Raw genomic sequence first — 20,822 nt, 5'->3', positions numbered from 1 at the left:
GACTTGTTCCAAGTTTCAAGTTCCAAGTAGAAATTGCCAATCGAAATAGATTCCAAAATTTTTGGAACCTGAAATCTAGTGTGCATATGCTAAAACCTAGAACTAGACCAGTTCTTAAGTTCTCAGTTCCACCTTAGAATCATGCTTAACCCTAGAAATTGTCGCTAGGCGTCAATGTTTGCACTTATAGTACAGTTACCAAGGGTTATTAATCTGATACAATGACTATACTAGATCCAAATGGTTTTTCGATTTAGGATCTCCGCAAGTCAGGTCATTGAAAACACTTGCCCTTCGTCCATATGGGGTCGAGTATCAGCGAGTACTCGAACCGAATTGACCATTGACACCCCTTAATTATGTCTTAACAGGGACAAGTTCCGAATGGGCTATCTCCACATCCTGTACAATGAAATCCGTCTATTTTTTATCGAAGAGATAAAATTACTCTTAACCATCCAATTGAAATGTAAAGTGAGGACTCCAGATTTTTCCACTTCCCTTCTTTTCTATTTTTATTTTTCAATTTTTTTCGATCTTATTGCCATGATTAATAAAACCGCATATATTAATGTTCTTTCATTAATAAGTGGATGTAACGATGCAGTATAAAAGCATTATGTTTTACTTTCTTTATTTTTAGAATTTAGCACTTCACATATTAGTTTTGTTGAAGAGAGAAATACTCAAGAAACCTTGGACGCGTCAGAAAAACTCAATGATAAAGGGAAAGCATTTTTTTTTAAAATATGATTAGTTCTCCTTTATGTGGTAATTTATGATCGAAAACGTTTTTTTTTTTTTTTTTTTGACGTTTTGATGTTTTTGAAAAATTGATTTTAATAACTGTGACACCTAAATTTTGACGATTTAGTTTATTTATTTATTGCATAGGAAATTAGGGCTTAATTTTATTAATTACATAGCATATAGATTTAGGTGCATTTTATTTTAATTGGCATTTTATTTATTGGACCGGTGCGGATGGGTTCAAATTAATTGGACTAAGCCCACGAAGCGAGCAAGTTGGCCCAAGCCCGTGTTTTTAATAATTAAAAAATTATCTCGTGGGAATATAATATTTTAAAATTTTTCCGAGATATGAATCTTTTTTTGGATAGGCCGATGGGTAAAAGAATATTGCAATTTGGTTTTGAAAGATTTGGATTTAGAGAAAAATTCTATCATAATCTTGAATCCTTATCAATATGGGATAAAATTGGTGAAGGAATATTGCGTTCGAAAAATTCTCGTGGATGTTGATCTAAAACCCTAGTTCACTCACCTATAAATAGGTTGCTACACCACAGGAAAAAAAAGGAGGCCACACATATTGAATACACGGCCATTGAGAGAAAAAGCTCTTTCGTTGGGGGACTCCTCTAGGGTTTGAATACGTGAGAAAAGAGAGAGGAATTCTCTTGGCGAAAACACGTTGTCACTGCCCTCGCTCTCATCATCCGTGACAACTTGTCGACGATCCGCAAGCCTTGCCATGCTGAGCTCGCTGTCTTCAACCTTGACGATGCTGCTGCTCTAGTTTAGCCGCGTTGACGACGAAGCTACTGTTCACTCCACGATAACGCTAAGTTGCTGATCTCACTACCCGCATCACCTGTGCCGCACCACTTGTCCCCAGGAATCAACGAAATCCCATCTTCATCATGCCTTTCCTTCTTCGACAAGATCAACACGTGTAAAGAAGACAAAAGGTGCCATTACACGAGAGAAAGTCCTCATATTCAGAGGTCAATAGTCAACAAAGATGAGGGCCGCACAATTGATACATCCATACAATTGAGGGGGAGACGTTCGTTGACTATAGGTCAAACGGAGCCCAGAACGCAGCAAGTTCCAGTGCTGATCCGACGAAGTCAAACCAGCGGACTCCAAGCGGCGTCACAGCAGTTTGTTATCGATCCCAGCAGCGCCCTCGGCTTCTCTAGCAAGCACTCAGACCTTCAAGCGTCAATTGAGCCACCAGTGGACTCCCGAACGCAGATCTTGGAGCCTTACCAAGTTGCTGCTTTAGCGAAATTTCTTAGACGATTACACGGTATCTAACTCTTGGCTTTCCTCGACAGTTTGTTGGGGCAATTCAAGTCCAATTCAGTGAGCTTCAACACCACTAAAATCCAGTCCCGACATCCAAGTCTGAGCTGTGAGCCTCGCCGAGCATTACCATATCACTCGCGAGTAGCCGCGTAACCGTTCGAGGATTGGAATTTGGGAGCCAATATTCGGAACAGGTAAAAATTTTGTCTATTTTGATTTCCGAAAATTCCGTTTCCTTATTTGATATATTCGTTGATGCACATGATTGAAATCCCTAGCGTGATATTCGCAACTCGAGGAGCTCTCAAATTAGGGATTGACAGTCCGATTTTCACGACTGAAATCCGACTCGCAATTCCTTACAAAAATCGACAATCCAATCTCAAGCCCGAGATTCGATTCGCGATTTAATTTAAAATTGGCTAACCCGATCTCATGCGCGAGATATGGTTCGCCAATTTTTGGATATCAATCTTATCTTTTGTTTGATTTGTTATCGTCAAGTTGGTTGAGTCAAATCTTATTTTCGTAAAATAAAAAATCAAAAAAATCTTAATTAGGATTAGGTTTGTTGGGTGCGTTTGGGAAGACTTTTGGGGAAAGTCTTTAGGAAAATGCAAAGACCTTTAAGTTAAATGTGTTTTCTAAAATGCAAACTGTGTTTGGTAAATTATAATTTAAAAGCTCTTTGTGAAGTATCTTTGAGTAAAATGGCATTTGGGGGACAAAGGACTTTTGTGAAAAAAAAAAAAATATCAAAAGAAAAATAAAAAAAATAAAAAATGAAAACCAAAGAAGGGCGGGCGGCATCCGGCGGCCGGCGGCGACCTCCGGCGACCCGGATCCGGGCCGGCGACCCACCGCGCCACGAGAGGTCGCCGGCGACCCATCCGGTCGCGCGTGAAGGTTGCGGCCGGCGTGGTCGCGACCGATCTGCGACCGGATGGGTCGCGCGAAGGTCGCGACCTCCGCGGAGGTCGCCCAAGCATGGCCGGCGACACAGATCTGGTCGCTACTAGATCTGCGTCACGACCTCCGCGAAGGTCGCGGTCGGCGACCCATCCGGTCGCAAATAGCGCGAAGGTCGCGACCGATGGGTCGCGCGAAGGTCGCGAGCTCCGCGGAGGTCGCCCGGCACGGCCGGCGACGCGGATCTGCGTCGCGACCTCCGCGAAGGTCGCCTGAAGGTCGCGGTTGGCAACCCATCTGGTCGCAGCGCGAAGGTCGCGGCCGGCGACCAGATCTGCGACCAAATGGGTTGCGAACGCGACCTTCGCGGCGACCTCTCTAGCGGGGTCACGCGACCCTCGCCGAAGGGTCGCGCGGCCGCGGCGGAGGTCATGGTGCGGCGGGTCGGAGTGGTGGGCGCGACGGTCGCCGGCGATTGCGTGCCCTTCATCGGCAACCGCTCACGAGGAAGAAAGAAGAAGAAGATGAGCAGTCAGGGTAAAAAGGGAAAAGCGAAAAATCAACGGGGACAATTTGGGAAGGAAATGTTTTTATTTAAGCTCACCAAGATGCCGAGAAGGCTGAAAGCCCAAGGCAGCCCCCACCTGCCTTGGGCTTTCAGCCTTGGGAATGCTTGGCATTCCCCAAATGGGGTTTGGAAATTTTTACCAAACACCCACAAATTAGCCCAAAGGGCTTTGAGAGTTCAAAGTGGCTTGCAAATGCCACTCCCAAACGTAGCCGTTGTCATATTGCATATTTAGGATTGCAATCTTATTATGAATTTTTAAATAAAAAAATCCAAAAAAAAGAAAGTGCATTTATTTAGGTTGTTAGTTTTTTTATTTGAATTGCATGTTTAATTATGTGTTAGTTTTAATTTCGAATTTCTTAAAGAAAAACACAAAAAAAAATCATTGTGCATATTAGATTAGAATTGCATGTTTCATTTTAAATTTATATCATCTTTTTAGATAAATTGCATTTTAGATTTAGATAATGTCTTAGTTTAAATTAGGATTTAATATGACTTAATCCCTAGTTTAAATTAGATAGAATCTTAATCTAGCTAGATCATTTCAAATTTCATAAAATTTGTCTTAGGATAAATTAGTTGCAATTTCTAGGATAGATTGCATTTTTAAAATAAAAATGTCATTTGCATGTCATATAGAATTAGGTTCATGAAATGCATGTCATTTTAGTGATTATTGTTAGGTTCATTTCTAATTAGAAATTGTCCGTCATTAGATTATGTCATTTAATAAATGTCGCGTGACATATAGCTCGTGTATTAAATTATATGCTGCATGTCATCTTAGTTTAAATAATTTTGTATGTCATTGCATCGCATTGCATGTCATTAGAATTAGGTCATTTAGATTGCATCTAATTATTGCATTTCTTCATGTCATATAGTTTAGGTCATGCTGCCATATCATATTAGATTATTAGAATGCATTGCATGATTTTCATTAAGAAAAGCGAAAACATAAAATTGAGTAATTGCTTGTTAATTAGAAACCATATCTAGGGATGTTGATGTGGAATTCTGATTTAACAATGCAGATGCTTTCATTGCTCCTAGGTATGTTTTGCAATATTTAATTATTTTCTTGAGTGTTAAATTGGTGGTATGCGCACATGTATGATCACCTCACATGTTAGGAAGTTAGTTTAAAATCAATTCAATTGCCAAACACTTTTGAAAATAAAAAGAATGGTACCGAAAGGGCTTTAGAAAAATCTAATGTAATCAAGTCCCCGTACCCTTAGTCTCTGGTTCGTAGGAGTAAAGTAATTCTCCCATTATTTTACTTAGGTATCTAATCGACCTACTATAAACTGATTAGTGACGACTCCTAAATAAAATCAATTTGCATGTTAAGAATTCAAACCTAAGTCGCGAATTGGTATGGGCTTGGGAGAGCCCGAGTTAAGTTTAGGCTTAACAATCCATTAGCCAAACCCTAGGTGGTTCACACCCGAAAAAATTGGTCGCGACAATAACTTTATTTTATTTTATGTTTCCTTTTACTTTTTTCTTCCTCTCCACCGGTTCAACAACCGGTCCACAGGCTTGGGCTGACGCAACTCAAGGTCACCAGAAATGGCAAGGGTTGAGCTCACCCAAGGCTAGCAGGTAAATTTGATAGAAAGTAATAGAGGGTAGATTTGTCACAAATGTGTCTATTTGGGGTTTTTAGTGGTCGAAAAGTTAGTTTGAGATAAATTTATTATATGTGTACTAGTTTAGGGTTTTTGATTGGTCAAAAAATTTGTTTTGGATAAATTTGTCACAAGTATATTGGTTTGAGATTTTTTGTAATATTAACCCTTAGTAGAAAGTTCATTTTGGACAAGTAGAAAGTTCATTTTGGACAACGTATTCCTAGCTTGAAGTATGCATTAGAGGCGCAATCAGCACCTCGTTAGGGAGATTTAGATACACATTGAGCACATCTTTGCTCTCTTTGATCTTCTAAACAAAAATGTTCGAATATATGAGACATCGAAAAAGAAGTTATAAACATCGCCTGCTTAAATAACAATCTACATATTAGAAGTAGCTAGCTAATGAGCTACTTTTCATTGAAAAATATCCATCTTTTCACTTGGTAAGTTGGGAAAAACCACAGATGACTTGAAAGACACAAAATGACCAAAAGATTAGCTGAGATAATTTTGATCCGAATATAATTATCATGGAACATACTTTGTTATTGACACGTTAACAAGTTACCAAGGCATATATAACGTACATGTATATTATCCCGATTCACTGATTTTGTGTTAAAATCAAGTTGTCTTCTCATACATGTGCAATGCCATGTGCCGTGTTTGAATTGTAATTTATTGTGTCAATTAAGAACAGGTACATAAAAAATAAAATTTTTAGACAGTTGCATCAATTTAAACGGACAAAAATAAGTTTTTGTAAGGAAAAAGAACTTGAAAGAGTAGGTGGAGGTTAGAGTGGCATTGAAATACTACTCTTCCTTGTGTGTGGTCAAGAAGAAATCAACTTTCCAAATTTCAATATATATATAACTTGCATTCATTCTTGTATATCACCTATATTATAAATCAAGCCAAAATGCAATATTCGGCCTCGAACATTCTTCGAAAAGTACCATGAAAATCCGTGCTTGCTGTTGTAAGATGAATAATTAGGAGTGAGTAAGGTCCGAGTTTGGTCGGTCCAATACCTAACCCAAGGACCGACTCGCATAGTGTTGGTCCTCAATTTTTGGGATTGAGTACCAACCCTACTGAGCCTAGAACTAAAGATCGAACCGACCATATGGGTCTGTTCTAGCTCCAAGATCAATTCTAAATCAACCTATTATTTTTTATTTCATTTTTTGTATTTCTTCAATGTAAAATATATTCTTTCAAATTACATATTTATCAACAATGCAACATTTTGCAATCAAACCATGAACGCCGGTACATATCAAGCATAAGTGAGTTAATACTTTGAAAAATCTCAAACTAATTTTTTGACCAAGAAAAATCTCTTGACTGGTATACCTGTGATAAATTTATCCTAAATGACCACTATAAACTTCAAATTGTTATACTCATGACAAATTTATAACAAACTATATATATATATATATATATATATATATATATTAATATATTGGTGACCGAGAATTCGCCAGAGCATGCCCTTGTCGGCTTACGCCGATTCGGGGTCTCATGAGCCTCCGCGATGGAAGACCTACAATGCCTATACCTCAGGGAGAGTTGGCCCAACAACCCATCGCTAGGACCCCCCACTTAAATCGCTAGCGACGCAAGGTTTCAAACTCTCAACCTCCATGCGCTAGAAAGAGTTGATCTTAGCCAACTGTGCTGCCCATGGGTGAGTTATGCCAAACTAATTTGTTCGATCGTTAAAAACCCCAAATTGATACATTTGTGACAAATATACCATTCGCTAAAGTGAATTAATATCACAAGAAACCACAAAAATGATTTGTGACAAACAGAAAATAAAATCCTAAACTAGTACATCAGTTAACTATCACGTGTCATCTAATTCAACAATTTGACAGTAAAATTTAATGGAAACTAATAGATGGCATATTTATAACAATCGTATTAGTTTGAGATAAATTTGTTCACTTTTGCAATTGTTGAGTTAATTCATGAGGCAGGCCAAGAGAGGTGAGGGATTTTCATTGGCTAAAATGTGCTCATGAGGCGAGCGAGGCCAATGAAGAGAGCAAGTGGTGAGCAAGGTAAGCAAATAGAGCAAGGTGAGCAAAGAGAACTTTTTTTTTTTTTTTTTTTAAAGTTGAATCTAGAATGGGTTTTTACTTTCTAATTCACACAATAGAAAAGAAATAATAGAAGCAAAGGCGCTAGGGTTTAGAATAGATAAAAATAATAATAATAATAATAGGGTTTTTTTAGGTTGGATCAACTCTAAAGTCTCAAGACCCAAAACCAACCTACACAATGTAGGGTCCAAAGGTCCTAGGACCAAGAATCAACCCAATCTCCCTAGGAACCAGACTAGGACTGGCCGGATTGACCCAACCTAGGGTTGGTCTAGGTTTGATTCTAGACTAATACTCACCCCTACTCCCTACAAGACCAAACAAAGGGAAACTACTACTTAAATTGATTGACAACACAACCACGTCATCCAACAAAATTCTCATGGATTCCAAATTCTTCTTTTTTTGAAAAAAAGTACATTCAATTTTTTTTTAACATAAATCAAATCTCAAATATTTCCCCATTTTATTAAAACCCTTTTTAATTTTTGATAAATAGTTGTGTGAATTTTGCTAGTGTTCATAAAGTAAACAATGGCTGAAAATTTAGATTCTTCATTTGGGTAAAATAAATAAATAAATAGATGGATGTGAACTCCATCTTTTAAGTTTGGCATTGCAAATCGGAAAGGATTACCCTTTTATTCTTTGTTGATGACCTATTCCTTTTTACTCGTGGGAATGTGAACTCCATCTTTTGCCTTGTTAATGCCCTTGATTATTTTACGGCTCTTATAGGAATTCGGCTTAACCCAGACAAATGTCATAACTTTTTCTTTGGGTTGTTTGAGGATGAAAAATTCTTTATATTGGATCCCACGTCTTTTTCCATGGGCACCCTCTCCATCAGATACCTTGATGTCCCACTTGTTATACGAAGGCTCATGCACAGGATTATAAGGGCCTAACGAAAAAGATATTCTAGAAAATAGATGGATGGGGCATGAATCATATTAGTTAGGCAGGATCACTTTAATTTGCCAAATCGGTACTTTTTGTTCATTTGTACTTACTAGATGCAAATGTTTCTCCTCCCAGAGCAAATTATATATGAGATTGAAAAGAAAATTAGGCAATTATTATGGTTAGGAAACGCTGAAACTCACAGATCCCACAAAGTTGCAAGGAAAGTAGTGTGCTCACCAAAAAAGGAGGGAGGACTAGGTCCGCTTGATTTGAAACTCTAGAATAAAGTATTGATGGGTAGTATGCTTTGGAGTCTCATCAATCATTTGTCCTCATCTCTATGGACTACTTGGGTTCATCACAGTAAATGTAGAGGTTCTCCCATTATACAACTTGACGTAAAGGGTAATATGGCTTGGAGTTGGCGATGCATTCTCAAGCTAATACTTGTTCTAACACTTATTATCCCTAGCCAAACATACTATTGCAAAGGGATATAGAATGAATCTAGGCAAGAGGGACTGGCAGATAATTGGAATCGATTAATTTGGACCAGCAGTATCAACAAGCATAATTTTATCAGTTGGCTTATATGTAAAGATAGGCTACTGACAACAGTAACCATATCACAATGGTTGTTTTTAGTAGATACTAAGTGTAACTTTTGTATGATTGGTATAGAAGACAAAAATCACTTATTCTTTGAGTGCACCTAGACAAGTAGCGTATGGCGTATTATTCGAGCACAAAATGGGATTTGGCGCTCTGCAAGAGGTTGGAACTTAGAACTTCAATAAATGATCGAGGCCACTAAGAGCAAAAACTTGGAGGCATGACTCCTCAAGCTGTCTTTCTTAGTGACTATCTATGGCATATGGATGGAATGCAACCACATACAGTTTTAAAACAAGTCAACTAAGCCTCATCTTCTGTTTTAAAACGGTTTTAGGTAGCGCATAACTCTATCAACAGTGTAGGCCTTTTTAGGCAAATATTTTATTGGCTATTTTATATAGGCTTCCCTATATTCTCACATAATTAGTCTCTTTGAAATGCTTATAGATTCTCCTAGTTTATACCTCATTTGATTAATGATATTCACATATTTACATCCCCACAAAAAAAAAAAAAAAAAAAGGTTCGTAGCTTTTTTATTTACTCCCACAAAAAGAAGTAAATATAGGGATGATGCGAAATCTCGTCATTAAATTTGGAAATTAATGATAAGATTTGGTGGGGACGTAAAAAAGTTATTCTCCTGTTTTTTTTTTTTCCAGAGAAAATTAGACGTGTGTAGGAGATGTGGGAAATTGTCCTATTAGTCTTAAATCAATTCAATCTAACATTTTCAATTTTGCTAATCTAGTCATAAACTTTTATAAGAAATTTTAATGTAATCATTCTAGTTAATTTTTGTTGGAAATTACTGACGTGGTGGTTTAGTCATTATTGATCATCCTACATAATACAATCGCCACATTGACGATTTCTAGCGAAAATTGATTGGGATGACTACATTTTAATTACACGCAAAAATTTAGGACTAACTTGACAAAATTGAAAAAGTTTAGGATTTAAGAAATTTAAAAGTTTATAATTAAATTGACATTCATTCAATAAGTTTTACAGTGATTGGGTAATTTTTCGGTAGGAGATATTTATAAGTTGTAATTTTTTTGTGGCGAGGCATTTTTCGTGCGCTCCCATCAGAAACTTTAGGATAGAAGTTGTCCTATGGCTTCCAAGTTCCATTACCGACCCAAGTCATTGATCAGTCGTCTTTCCAATCATTAACAGATATGTACTCATTCCAGAGGGACTCCATAGAAGCCGAAGAAATGCAATTCATTACAAGTTCAACCCATCTCATGCTTTTTATAAAATGTGCATATAGCTCCACCCCTTCTGAAATTTGTCACCATTGAGACTCAGCCATGATCATACACACCTTTTCATCGTACAATCTCATATTACACTATTATCTATCCATGTCACCACATACTCATTAACACCATAAATTGCACGCACAAATACATCATAGATGACGTGAAGTCCATCGAATTTATTTCGACCATATATATAGAAGCAAAAGAACATAACGACCAAATGAATGCGTGTATCTCTACGGGCCTCACACCCTGTTCGAGCTTCCAATTGAATCAGCACAAGAGAGAGGCCAAAATCGGGTGCACCATCCTATAGGTCAATGGTATCCCGGGGCACATCCTCCGCCTGCTCCCAAACGGGATAAGCTCGAAATCCCGGCCCTTGAAATCGATCTCGCGCCCTAGGAACCGCTCCGGCGAGAAGCTGTCCTGGTCGGGCCATACGTTCGGGTCCCGCCCCATGGCCCACCCGTTGACCAGCACCTGGGCATGCCGGGGCAATCGGTACCTGCATATCTCAATGTCGCTCTCGGCCTTGTGCGGGATCAGGAGTGGGACGGGCGGGTGCAGCCTCAGAGTCTCCTTGACTATGGCTTGCAAGTAGGGGAGCCTTGCGATGTCAGGCTCTTGCAGCGTTCCTCCATCACCACCGACTACTTGGTCGAGCTCTTCGCGGGCTCTCGCAATCTTCTCTGGATTGTGCAGCTGCTCTGCCATCGCCCACTCCAGCAAGCTTGAGTTCGAGTCGACTCCTGCAAGGAACAAGTCCTGGCAAAAAGCAAATCGTGAGAAATAGCCGAGGGATGTTTGACAAATACACCTTCATCTTTTGAAGCAAATTTTAATTAATTGTCCAAAGTTAGTCAGTAACAAATTCGAGAGCATCGAGATATATAGAAGTCATCCTTTAGTAGTCTAAATAAAGAGCGCACACTGCATAATTTAAAATGAACCTAACAAGAACGAATGCAGAAGAAAATATTCAACAGAAAAGCATGAATAATTCAGATCAAGTCGCGTTTCCCTAAATGATGTACCGACGAGAAGCAAGCTCTTAATATCATCGCCACTTAATTCTCCTCTCTCCTTTAGATTAATCAGAGAATCGAGTACGTCGTTGCTCGGTGAAGATGCAACCTCTGAGGCCCTGGCCCTAGTCCTTTCCTCGATCATGCTGTCGACTTTGGCAAGCAATCTGCTAAAGTAACCTGAGATCCTCCGGCACGCGCCCTCGGGGTCGAACCCCCGGAGCACTGGGAAGAAATCCGACACATTGGGCTTCCCGGTCTCCTCCATCACGCCCCACACAAGGTCCTTGAACTCCTGGGAGGAACGTGCATCGTGGTGTGCCAAGTCGATGGAAAACAGCGTGTTTGAGATTGAGTTGAACACGGTTGTGAAGGCGGCCTTCCCGATGTTGACGCAATGGCCTTGCTGGCAGCTCTCCCGGATGAAGCCAGCAAGCTCCTCCAACTTCTTGCAGCGAAGGAACTGGGTTTCGTCGAGCTTGCGTGCCGTCAGCATCTGCACAGTGCACACCTTCCTGAGCAGCTTCCACTTGTCAAAGGCGGGCAGCCACACGACCGACTTATCATGGTGACCGGTCGCCTTGGCGGTGTCAGGGACCTGCCGGCTGGACAAGTGCTGATCATTCTTCTGGAGGGCTTCCTTAGCAGCCTCTGGAGAGGAGATGACTAGGGTGGTGATTGCCCCCAGCTTTATGGTCAAAACAGGGCCATATAGCTTAGAGAGCTTGGCGATTGCCCGGTGGGGCTTGTCCCCGAGCTCGAGGATGTTCCCAATGATCGGAAGCGGGCGTGGGCCAGGCGGAAGGCGGATGCCACCCAACTTCCAGCTTGACGATCGCCAGATTAGATTGATGCTCCACCACAGGAGGATTAGCAACAGAAGGTAAGGTAGATAGTGTTGGGAGTTTGTTTGTAAAAAGAAAGTAAGTGCAGGTTTCCTTATCCCACATAAGAAAAGTGGGAAAAAGTGGGCAAATTAATAAGTGTGGGGGTTTCTTTAATGTACCTAAAGAAATAATTTGATGTGGGTTAGATCTTATCATACTCGCGTGCGGGTGAACGATCATTAGGCATACTTAGCGCAAAGCACTAACCCCTTTGTTATTTTTATTTTTTTTCTTTTGTACGGTTATCTTATTAACTTTAATCAATTCAAAAGTTGTTTTTGTTTCTTGAGAATTTTTCGGAAATTTAAAAAAAAAAAAAATCGAAATTTTATTTATTAAAATAATAATATTTATTTTTTAATTATTCCGAATTTTTGTTTGTGTCTTTCAAGACAACCTTTGAAAAAGATATTCATTCAGTTTGCAACATTTCCTGAAGGGTTGCATTTGTTCATTTTTTCAACTTCTTCCGAATGGATGCCTTTGTTTATCTAAACAATTTTCGAAAGGATACGTTTGTTCATTTTTGCAATTTGTCACGAAAAGTTGTTTATGTTTTAAGACTTTTTTTTTTTATATATACATGTAAGTTTTCAGAAGAATAAAGTGTGTTACCGTTTTATCATTTCGAGCATTCTTTCTAAAAAAAACTACAGTCATCTTTTCAAACATTTCTTAGAGAGACCATGGAGAAATACTAGAATTGCTATCTAGTATTATCATTTTGAGACTTTGTTGTATTCTGGAGAAAATTTGCCGGTGACTATTAGCAACATTTTGGAGCAAATAAATCCTTAAAGAAAGTGATATCACACCTCAAAGTCCGACTTGATTACTCTAAAGATCCGACTTTATTATTCTACCCAATTTGAAGCCATATTTTCCCAACAGATAGTACTCCATTAAGCGTATGGTGATGCTCCTTTGTTTGGTAAATTAATAGATTGGACGATCAGCCAAAGGCAATGGTATTAATTTTATGCTCGAGTAAAACGTTAAACTAATTAAAATTGACCAGTAAATGGAGCTTCGAACCGACAAATTTGAATTTTCAATGAACAACTTCTGTTCAGGCATGGAATACAGTTTTTAGCTTGAGTTATCTCGTTTGTCCAAAGGATAGATAGTCAACCTCTTTCAACTGGTACTGAAAGAATGAGTTCAACCTAGTTCATTACAAAGTTTCCGAGAAATATATGATTAAAAGTTCGGCCAAAAGAGAATGTCTTGTCTTCATATTTTACCGGACCTATCCTACTTAATCATTCATGTTGGAGATAATAAGGGATATTTTCCAATACTATCCCTAACAATTCATACTTAGTTATTATATAAATTGATATATTTTCGTGCGACTCACTTGTGACGACTTTTGTATGCATTATGAATGCAGGTATAGCAGCAAGAACCTGATTTTTTTATTACAAAAGAAATACATGTGCATGAAAAATGCTAGATAAGTAACGATCGACTTTGTTTATAAGGTACATTCTTTTAATATTTTCGTTTTGTTGCGCGTCTCGTGGTCGCCGAGTCCGCGTGTGAGGTTGGTCTTGAGCCCGTTTAGGGCCGTGGCCGGCCTTGAGCCTCCACAGCACGCTCCCAAACGACGCAAGTATTGTCGCAGAGCTCGGCTATGGAGTAGATAGACTGCTGAATCACGTAAATCCATTGTGTACTGGTTTTATATGTGGAAATTACTTCTTACTTGAATCGCTTGGTTTGTTCCCACTTCCGCATTTAGCGAACCGGGTCGAACCCAACCCAGAAATCCGACCCGAGTCACTTACTATATAATAAAAAATAATGTTTTAATAAAAAAAGTTCATCATTGCTTTGGTCAATGGTGACTAAATCAAATTGAACGAAGTTAATTTGATTACCAAATTTGATAATTATTTGACTTAATTACACTTTTTAAAAGTTTTGCTAAAGTACATTCATATGCATTATGAATGTGAGTATTGTAGCAGAAACCTGATTATTCATTAAAAAAAAAATTTAGAAGTGCGTGAAAAATGCTTGATAAGTACAGAACGAAAACAAAGGGGACGGTCCCCCATGGCATTATCATTTTCAATACTTTAATAGATAATGTTGACGCCACAAATCTCATAAATGAGTAATAACACGAAAACAAATCGACAACAAATTAGCATAAGAACGCTATCTCGGATATAAATATCACTGATTTGCCCGAAACATGGTGGGAGATCCATATGGGATCTCACACTTGATCTTTATTTAGTTTTTTTTTTTTCACTTTTAGTTATCCCAAAAAGGTGTCCCACATTGATCTACAAGAACAAAAGTATTGCTATCTTTTTCTTCTTTTTTTTTTTAACTTTTAAACCATTTGCAGAACAAATGGTGGACATTTATGCTTAGTCATGTTCTCAAGAGTCGGATTGGATAAATCAGTTTTGGAATCGAATCGATACTTATTAGTTTGGTTGTTGCTTCCAAAATTTTGGAATCAGGAGCCACACGATCGATTCTCGACCGACCTTTACTCGATCACCTGTAATGAAAGTAGACCCAACTAAATATGTTGTGAGTTCATATTTAGGCTCCTTCATGGTGATCACTTCAGGTGAAGGTTGAGCCTTTGCTATACACTCTCAACAAATAAGCTTTCGAGGGCTCCTTCTTGCACACCCTTGCTGGCGGCGAACAAGGGCCCGACGACCTTCGTTGGCCATAGTAAAAAATAATAATAATAATAAAGAAGGAAAAAGGAAATAAAAATTAATAAAAGTATAAAAATATAAAAATATTATTGAAAATAGTCCATTTTAGCGCCGATTGTGTTATGTAAAACGATTGATGTCCACGTTAGCAAATTCTAGTCAAATTGGTTAGAGGGACTGAATTGGCTAATTATAAAAAGGTTTGTGATTAAGCCGATAAAATTAAAATGTTTAATAATTGAATTAGCAAAGGAATAATAGATTTAAAACTTTTTGACAATTTTCCCAATTTTGGTGGTCCAGTCTTAATTATGTCTATTGGCCTTCTTCAACAAGTTTCACGATGCTTAGATTATTAATGTTCTCGTAATTCCTTTTGGCCATTATAATAATGCCTCACAACTCAGCTTTCCTGCTTTAGCATCGAGGTCATTTTCTTGTGAAAAAAATGGCCAATCTGTTCCATGTTAGTATCGTGCCCAACAAAACACTTCGGACCAAATAAATATCCGCATCTAGTGATAGTCAGAGTGTCACGCCCCAACTCTCGAGAATGCACATATCCCACTTCGGTCGATACAATTGCCACTTCCCAGGACTAGTCGCCGACCCTTTCATTGTTAATGCACATGCGGAAGCAAACAATAAGCCCTAACAACAAACAACATGGGATAGAAAAGCAGGGCAACATTTCACAAAAGCACACTTTTATAAACAACTGAGTTTATCTACAATAAGAGTCTAGGTAAAGGTCTACAAAATATCGGCTCTCAAAGGAAGCTATCCTACAACATACTAGTAGGACATAAACATCGATCTTTCAGATTCCACCTTCACCGACTCCAGGGCTTTGATCCTCCACCAATACCATTTAAGGACCTGAAAATTGTTATATAATAACCAGTGAGACAATGGCTCGGCAAGTCCACCTTCTAAACCTCTATTAAGAAGGAAATACGTCAAGGGTGACCTAGCCACACAATCATTCAATGAGAACAGGGAACTTATCTCGCCTCAGTTCCTTCTTGCATGTTAGCATAGTTCATATCTCAAATGCATATCATTGATGCACACAACAATTGAAACGTTTCATCAGCTTAATCAATCATTCATGCGTTCCAATTGTTAATATTTTCTCCTTAAGGGTACCACCTACTCATAGGTTCAGTGTCTATTGGCACAGCTAGGTATCGCCTCACCACCATTAAGCACAACCACATTTATATCTTAATAGACTGCTTTTCCGAAGGGGCATAGGTTCAAAATTTACTGTGACCCGCGATCCAATGAATGGATATCTCATATAGGGTAATGTTTGGCTTAAAAGCTTGAGACTAGTCCTCCTTAACCAACACACAATCAAACAATCTCGGCCTAGAACAACATACATTTCACTCAAATATCTCCATTAAAATAGTGATCATGGCCTGTTTTCTTCATATTAAAAACACCCGATGAAAATAATCGTGTGGGCACACGGTCGGCCTAAGCTAAAAATATAATATCATTACTTTAGAAAATCCACTATTTATACGGAGTCTGAAAACATGTTTGGCATTGTAAACCGATGTCCCGGTAATCTATAATTTATTAATGAAATTATACAATTTTGGGATAAATTCCCAAAATTACAACTTAAATTCAAATTGCATAAATTAACATCTAAACACACCATTGCAGTTAGCATGAAATTCCGATCACTGGCTATTTTGGCCTAATTTCCAAAAAATATTTAATAATTAAATAATTACCAAAATTAATTAAATAAATCAATTAAATACCAAAAATAACTAACCTAGGCCAAAATTGTCCGATTAAATATCGAGACGGTCCTGAAAAATTCCTAAACCAATCTAGATAATTAATAAAATCTACCTAGGCCCTAATTAACCTAAATTAACGACCTAATAGGAAAAATATGATATTTAAATAACTAATCTAATCTAACTAACCACCTAAACATTAATTAACTTAATCTAATTACCCTCTAAGCATAATTAACCTACTAATCGAGGTTTAGTGACATAACTCACTTGATTCGAAATCCGCTCGGATCAAAACGACGGGATCGCGATGAGGCTCGACAAGTCCCAAAAGGGCGACGCCAACAGGTCACGGATCGGGCCTGAAATTGGCCCGCAAGCTCGCTGCTTGAGCTGAGGAAGTCAACTCTGAAGCTGCTGGTTCGGGGCTGCAACTGCGGAGATGCCGGGCTCGAGGGGCTGTGCGGCGTCGTGCGAGGATGGCTTCTCGCGGACGGGCTGGGGTCAACACTGGGTTTCGGTGTGTGTTGCTGTTGACTGGCGGGAAGATTGCTGGCAAACCGAAGTGGAGGAGGGCAGGCTTCTTCTTCGGTGGGCGCTGCTGGTTGTTGACTCCGAAGGAACCGAAGAACCGAAGACACGAGGAGGGGACAACACTTGGTGGACGAGCAGCAACGTGGATGAAGGGACGGTGCGGTCAACAATTTGCTTCTGTGAGTTTGAGGTTTGACCGGCGTGGGGTTACGAAGAAGGAGGAAGCATTCGGCCGCAGGGAAAAAATGAAAGGAAGAAAAGCGCCCCTTGGGGGTGGTGGGGGGTGAGGAGAAGAAGAGAATGCGTGGCTGAGCTTCGGTTGAGGTGGGGGCAGTCCAACGAGAGATAGAGAATTAGTCTAACAAATATCCATCTAACTGAATGCTCTGTTCCCCTAAAGTCCTCAATCTTATTCTACAAATCTCCCATTACTTTTTTTTTTACCCAGAAACCCGTAAGCCGACAGCCGGCAGGCAAATCCTGGGGCCCATTGAGGAACCCACCACCCCCGTGAAGTGGATGAGTCCACCTGCAATGTATTGGAGATTCGAACTTCTCACCTTCGTGAGGAGAAGAAAGCCCGAAACTAGCAGCGCCACTCAGTGCGGTGGTAAGTCTCCCATTAATTTCTTGTAGATAAATTCCTCAAAATAATCCATTTTGAAGCCAAAATCCAGCCCCCTCTACAAAGCTCCGAATTCCACATTTTTGGGACATCAATTTTTTCGACAAATTCCCAAATTCGACATCCAATTTTTGATGTAAAAAGAGACCACATAATTTCTGAAAGTCCCTTTTGCCAAGTAGCTCAGTTTGCAAGTTGAAAATCTCTTCAATTCAGCCAATCCGAATTTTTATTCGTTTTCTGAAACGTTCGAATCGATTTTCCATAAAAATCCGGAAATCACCGAAAATTCTTCGAATGATGAGTAGACATTCATAAAATAAATCGTGACACGACGGTACTTTCAATTTCTAAAATTGGGTTCAAATTCGTGATTAATTTCAATCTGACATGATTTTAATGTAACCTACTAGATAGTTTTTAGGATTTTTTAGTGCAATTGACCCGTGGTCGATTATTTTCGAACCACAACGTACATCTTTGATACATTGGTAACTTTCGGTTTTTGTGAAAATCTTGAGATTTCAGTTATGGACACATGGTATCTAAAATGACAGAAAATCGGTTTAGTGCCGATCGACAAAATTTTGCAATCAGATGGAATCACCCATACTCAATCACACGTCTCAGTCGAATTGACTTATCTCCGGTCTCTAATCGATTTTTAAATATACATAATGACCTTGCAAATTAACACGGTCGAGCAGTCAATTCCTGGTCGAATTCTCAAATCCATTGTGTTAAAATCCCTTAATGACTTTCATAAATAGTATAATTATTTCATGAGTGATTGGTTCAAAGAATAACATTATCGGCATGTCAATGAAATGCCTGATTTATCCAATTGAAAATTGAGGATGTCACGTAGAGGTTCTAGGATCACAAAGACAGGTTTATAAAATTTGATTACGCATTATCCGATGATGTTTAAATGAATCTCATCTAATCAAAATAGTTAATAGTTACACGTGGAAGATTTTTTTTTTTTTTTTTGCCAACGTCATTGCCTCAAAACCAAGCTCGAGCTTGCCCACTTCGTATCTATAAAAGGCAAGGCAATGGGCTGCAAAAGTTTCACAGCCGGACAAAGTTGTAGTGTCTCAGCTTCACTTTGAACTTCAATATATCTGCAATACGAAAATAGGGTTACATAGAAGTTCCAAAGTTTCGAACGCAGGTCTGAGATAGATGAGTGCCGTCGAGAAGATCCGCGAGAACCAGCGGGCCAAGGGGCCCGCGACCATCCTTGCCATTGGGACGGCAAATCCGGTCAACTGCGTGTACCAGGCCGAATACCCGGACTACTACTTCCGCATGACCAAGAGCGAGCACATGACGGCCCTCAAACAGAAGTTCATCCGCATATGTGAGTCGCATTCTCGATTGCCCTAGCTACAAAATATACATTAAGTTTTGAAATCTTATCCTAACTTTATAGCTTTTTTTTTTTTTCCTGATTGCCCTAGACTACAATATATATACTTTAACCTAACTTCGTAATTTATTTTTCTCGTCAAACACGTGTTGTGTTTCGATTAATACATCCTTTAAGAAAGTTTAACTGTCCACAGTTCTGGTTATTCTTTCCTTAGTTCTCCTAGAAGGCTAAATCTTTCTTTTTGGATCTTATTCATGGACAAATAGCACTTCTTTGCGTAATGAATTTGCAATCATTCTTAACAATCTTAGAATGGTTGAAAGAAAAGTTTGTCGTATAGTATATGTAAGCTAGCCATGCAAATTTGTGTGTTACTATTGCGAAAGAAAAAGAAGCAGAACAAAGAAAAACTTCACTGCATGCATGTCAACGTTGTTCTTGGATAGTAATATCAACGTAAGGATGTCGCAGGTGACAATTCAATGATCCACAAGCGCTACACGCACTTGACCGAGGAGCTTATGGAGAAACACCCCGAGATCTGCTCGTACGACGACCCTTCTTCCTTCAATCCACGCCAGGACATAATGATCGATGCCATCCCGAAGCTCGGCAAGGAGGCGGCATTGAAGGCCATCAAGGAATGGGGCCAACCCAAGTCCAAGATCACCCACATTGTCTTCTGCTCCTTCTCCGGCGTCGACATGCCTGGCGCCGACTACCAGCTCATGCGCCTTCTCGGTCTGAGCCCCTCCGTCAAGCGTGTCATGCTCTACCACCTGGGCTGCTTTGCTGGCGGTACTGCCCTCCGCATCGCAAAGGACCTCGCCGAGAACAATGCCAGTGCCCGTGTCCTCGTCGTCTGCTCTGAGATCACTGTCACCGCCTTCTGAGGCCCGTCTGCTGAGAACCTTGCCAACCTTGTCGGCCAGGCCATCTTTGGTGACGGAGCGGCCGCGCTCATCATAGGGTCGGACCCAGAGATCCCTGCTGAGCGGCCCGTATTCCAAATCGTGTGGACTGCGGAGACCGTTTTGCCAAACTCTGAGTGCGCCATCGAGGGGCAACTGCGCGACGTTGGCTTCACCTTCGGGTTATCCGACAGGGTCCCGCATTTGATCGCGAGCAACATCGAGAAGAGCTTGAAAGAGGCGTTCGATTCGCTTGACATAAGTGACTGGAACTCCATCTTTTGGGTGCCTCATCCGGGTGGCCCGGCCATACTCAACCAAATCGAGGCCAAGCTAGGGCTGAAAAAGGAGAGGCTCCGAGCCGTGAGGCAGGTGCTTGGAGAGTACGGGAACATGTCGAGCGCAAGTGTCTTGTTCATCCTCGATGAGATGCGGAGGAAGTCGGCGGAGGAAGGGCTCGCGACCACCGGTGAGGGGTTGGAGTGGGGCGTCCTCTTTGGGTTTGGGCCGGGCCTCACGGTGGAGACGGTGGTGCTTCACAGCGTCCCAACAGTGACCCGTGGATGAAATCAATTAATAATCTATATGATATGTAATTAATTGACATTCTCCTGATGTTATTTCCTTCTATTGCGAAGACAGTTTCGTTTGGAGTGATTGATAACTAAATAATCGTATGTGGGATTTCTTATTCATTAATGTTGTAATCATTGTGTACTTTCTTAATAAGGGTGAGCATTAATCAACCAGTCATGAGAGTTTTTCAATTATATATGCTCATCTTTCTCTTAATTTTTTCCCCACTTATGAACTTGTGCGTTGGAGTTCGAGGATATAAATGATAAGCGGGAAAAGAAAATCGATCCAAGAGATAGTCGACGGTAATAGAGTTTTTAAGATACATGTGTGAGTTGTTTTA

At 39.8% G+C, this 20,822-nt stretch overlaps 3 protein-coding genes across 3 annotated transcripts; 1 reads left to right on the top strand and 2 right to left on the bottom strand.

Annotated features, from left to right (window-relative positions):
* Positions 1 to 9,972: 9,972 nt before the first annotated feature.
* Positions 9,973 to 12,905, bottom strand: LOC104427577 (cytochrome P450 76AD1). Its single transcript, XM_039313567.1, is given in 4 exon segments — positions 9,973 to 10,106; positions 10,339 to 10,855; positions 11,129 to 11,942; positions 12,901 to 12,905. Coding segments are annotated over 4 exon segments (1,470 nt in total).
* A 2,477-nt stretch (positions 12,906 to 15,382) lies between these two features.
* Positions 15,383 to 18,103, bottom strand: LOC120293810. Its single transcript, XM_039313566.1, has 3 exons — positions 18,091 to 18,103; positions 16,726 to 17,302; positions 15,383 to 15,662 (listed from the first exon to the last, which is right to left on the bottom strand). The coding sequence occupies exons 1-3, from the start codon at positions 18,101 to 18,103 to the stop codon at positions 15,488 to 15,490; spliced, it is 765 nt and encodes a 254-aa protein (XP_039169500.1). The 3' UTR covers positions 15,383 to 15,487.
* Positions 18,104 to 18,802: 699 nt separating this feature from the next.
* LOC104427578 (chalcone synthase 6-4) lies at positions 18,803 to 20,470 on the top strand. The gene is given in 2 exon segments (XM_010040650.3): positions 18,803 to 18,980; positions 19,464 to 20,470. Coding segments are annotated over 2 exon segments (1,185 nt in total).
* Positions 20,471 to 20,822: the final 352 nt, after the last annotated feature.

The sequence above is a fragment of the Eucalyptus grandis genome, chromosome 5, assembly GCF_016545825.1.
Source record: "Eucalyptus grandis isolate ANBG69807.140 chromosome 5, ASM1654582v1, whole genome shotgun sequence".
Taxonomy (NCBI): Eukaryota; Viridiplantae; Streptophyta; class Magnoliopsida; order Myrtales; family Myrtaceae; genus Eucalyptus; species Eucalyptus grandis.
This window is presented reverse-complemented; position numbering and strand designations above follow the sequence as displayed.

Bases quoted from the DNA above. Each gene is read 5' to 3' on its own strand.
- LOC120293810 (XM_039313566.1), bottom strand. The intron at 15,663-16,725 runs GTGAGTTATGTC...TTGTGTGGCTAG, and splicing joins CCGAGCGGATTTCGAATCAA to GTCACCCTTGACGTATTTCC.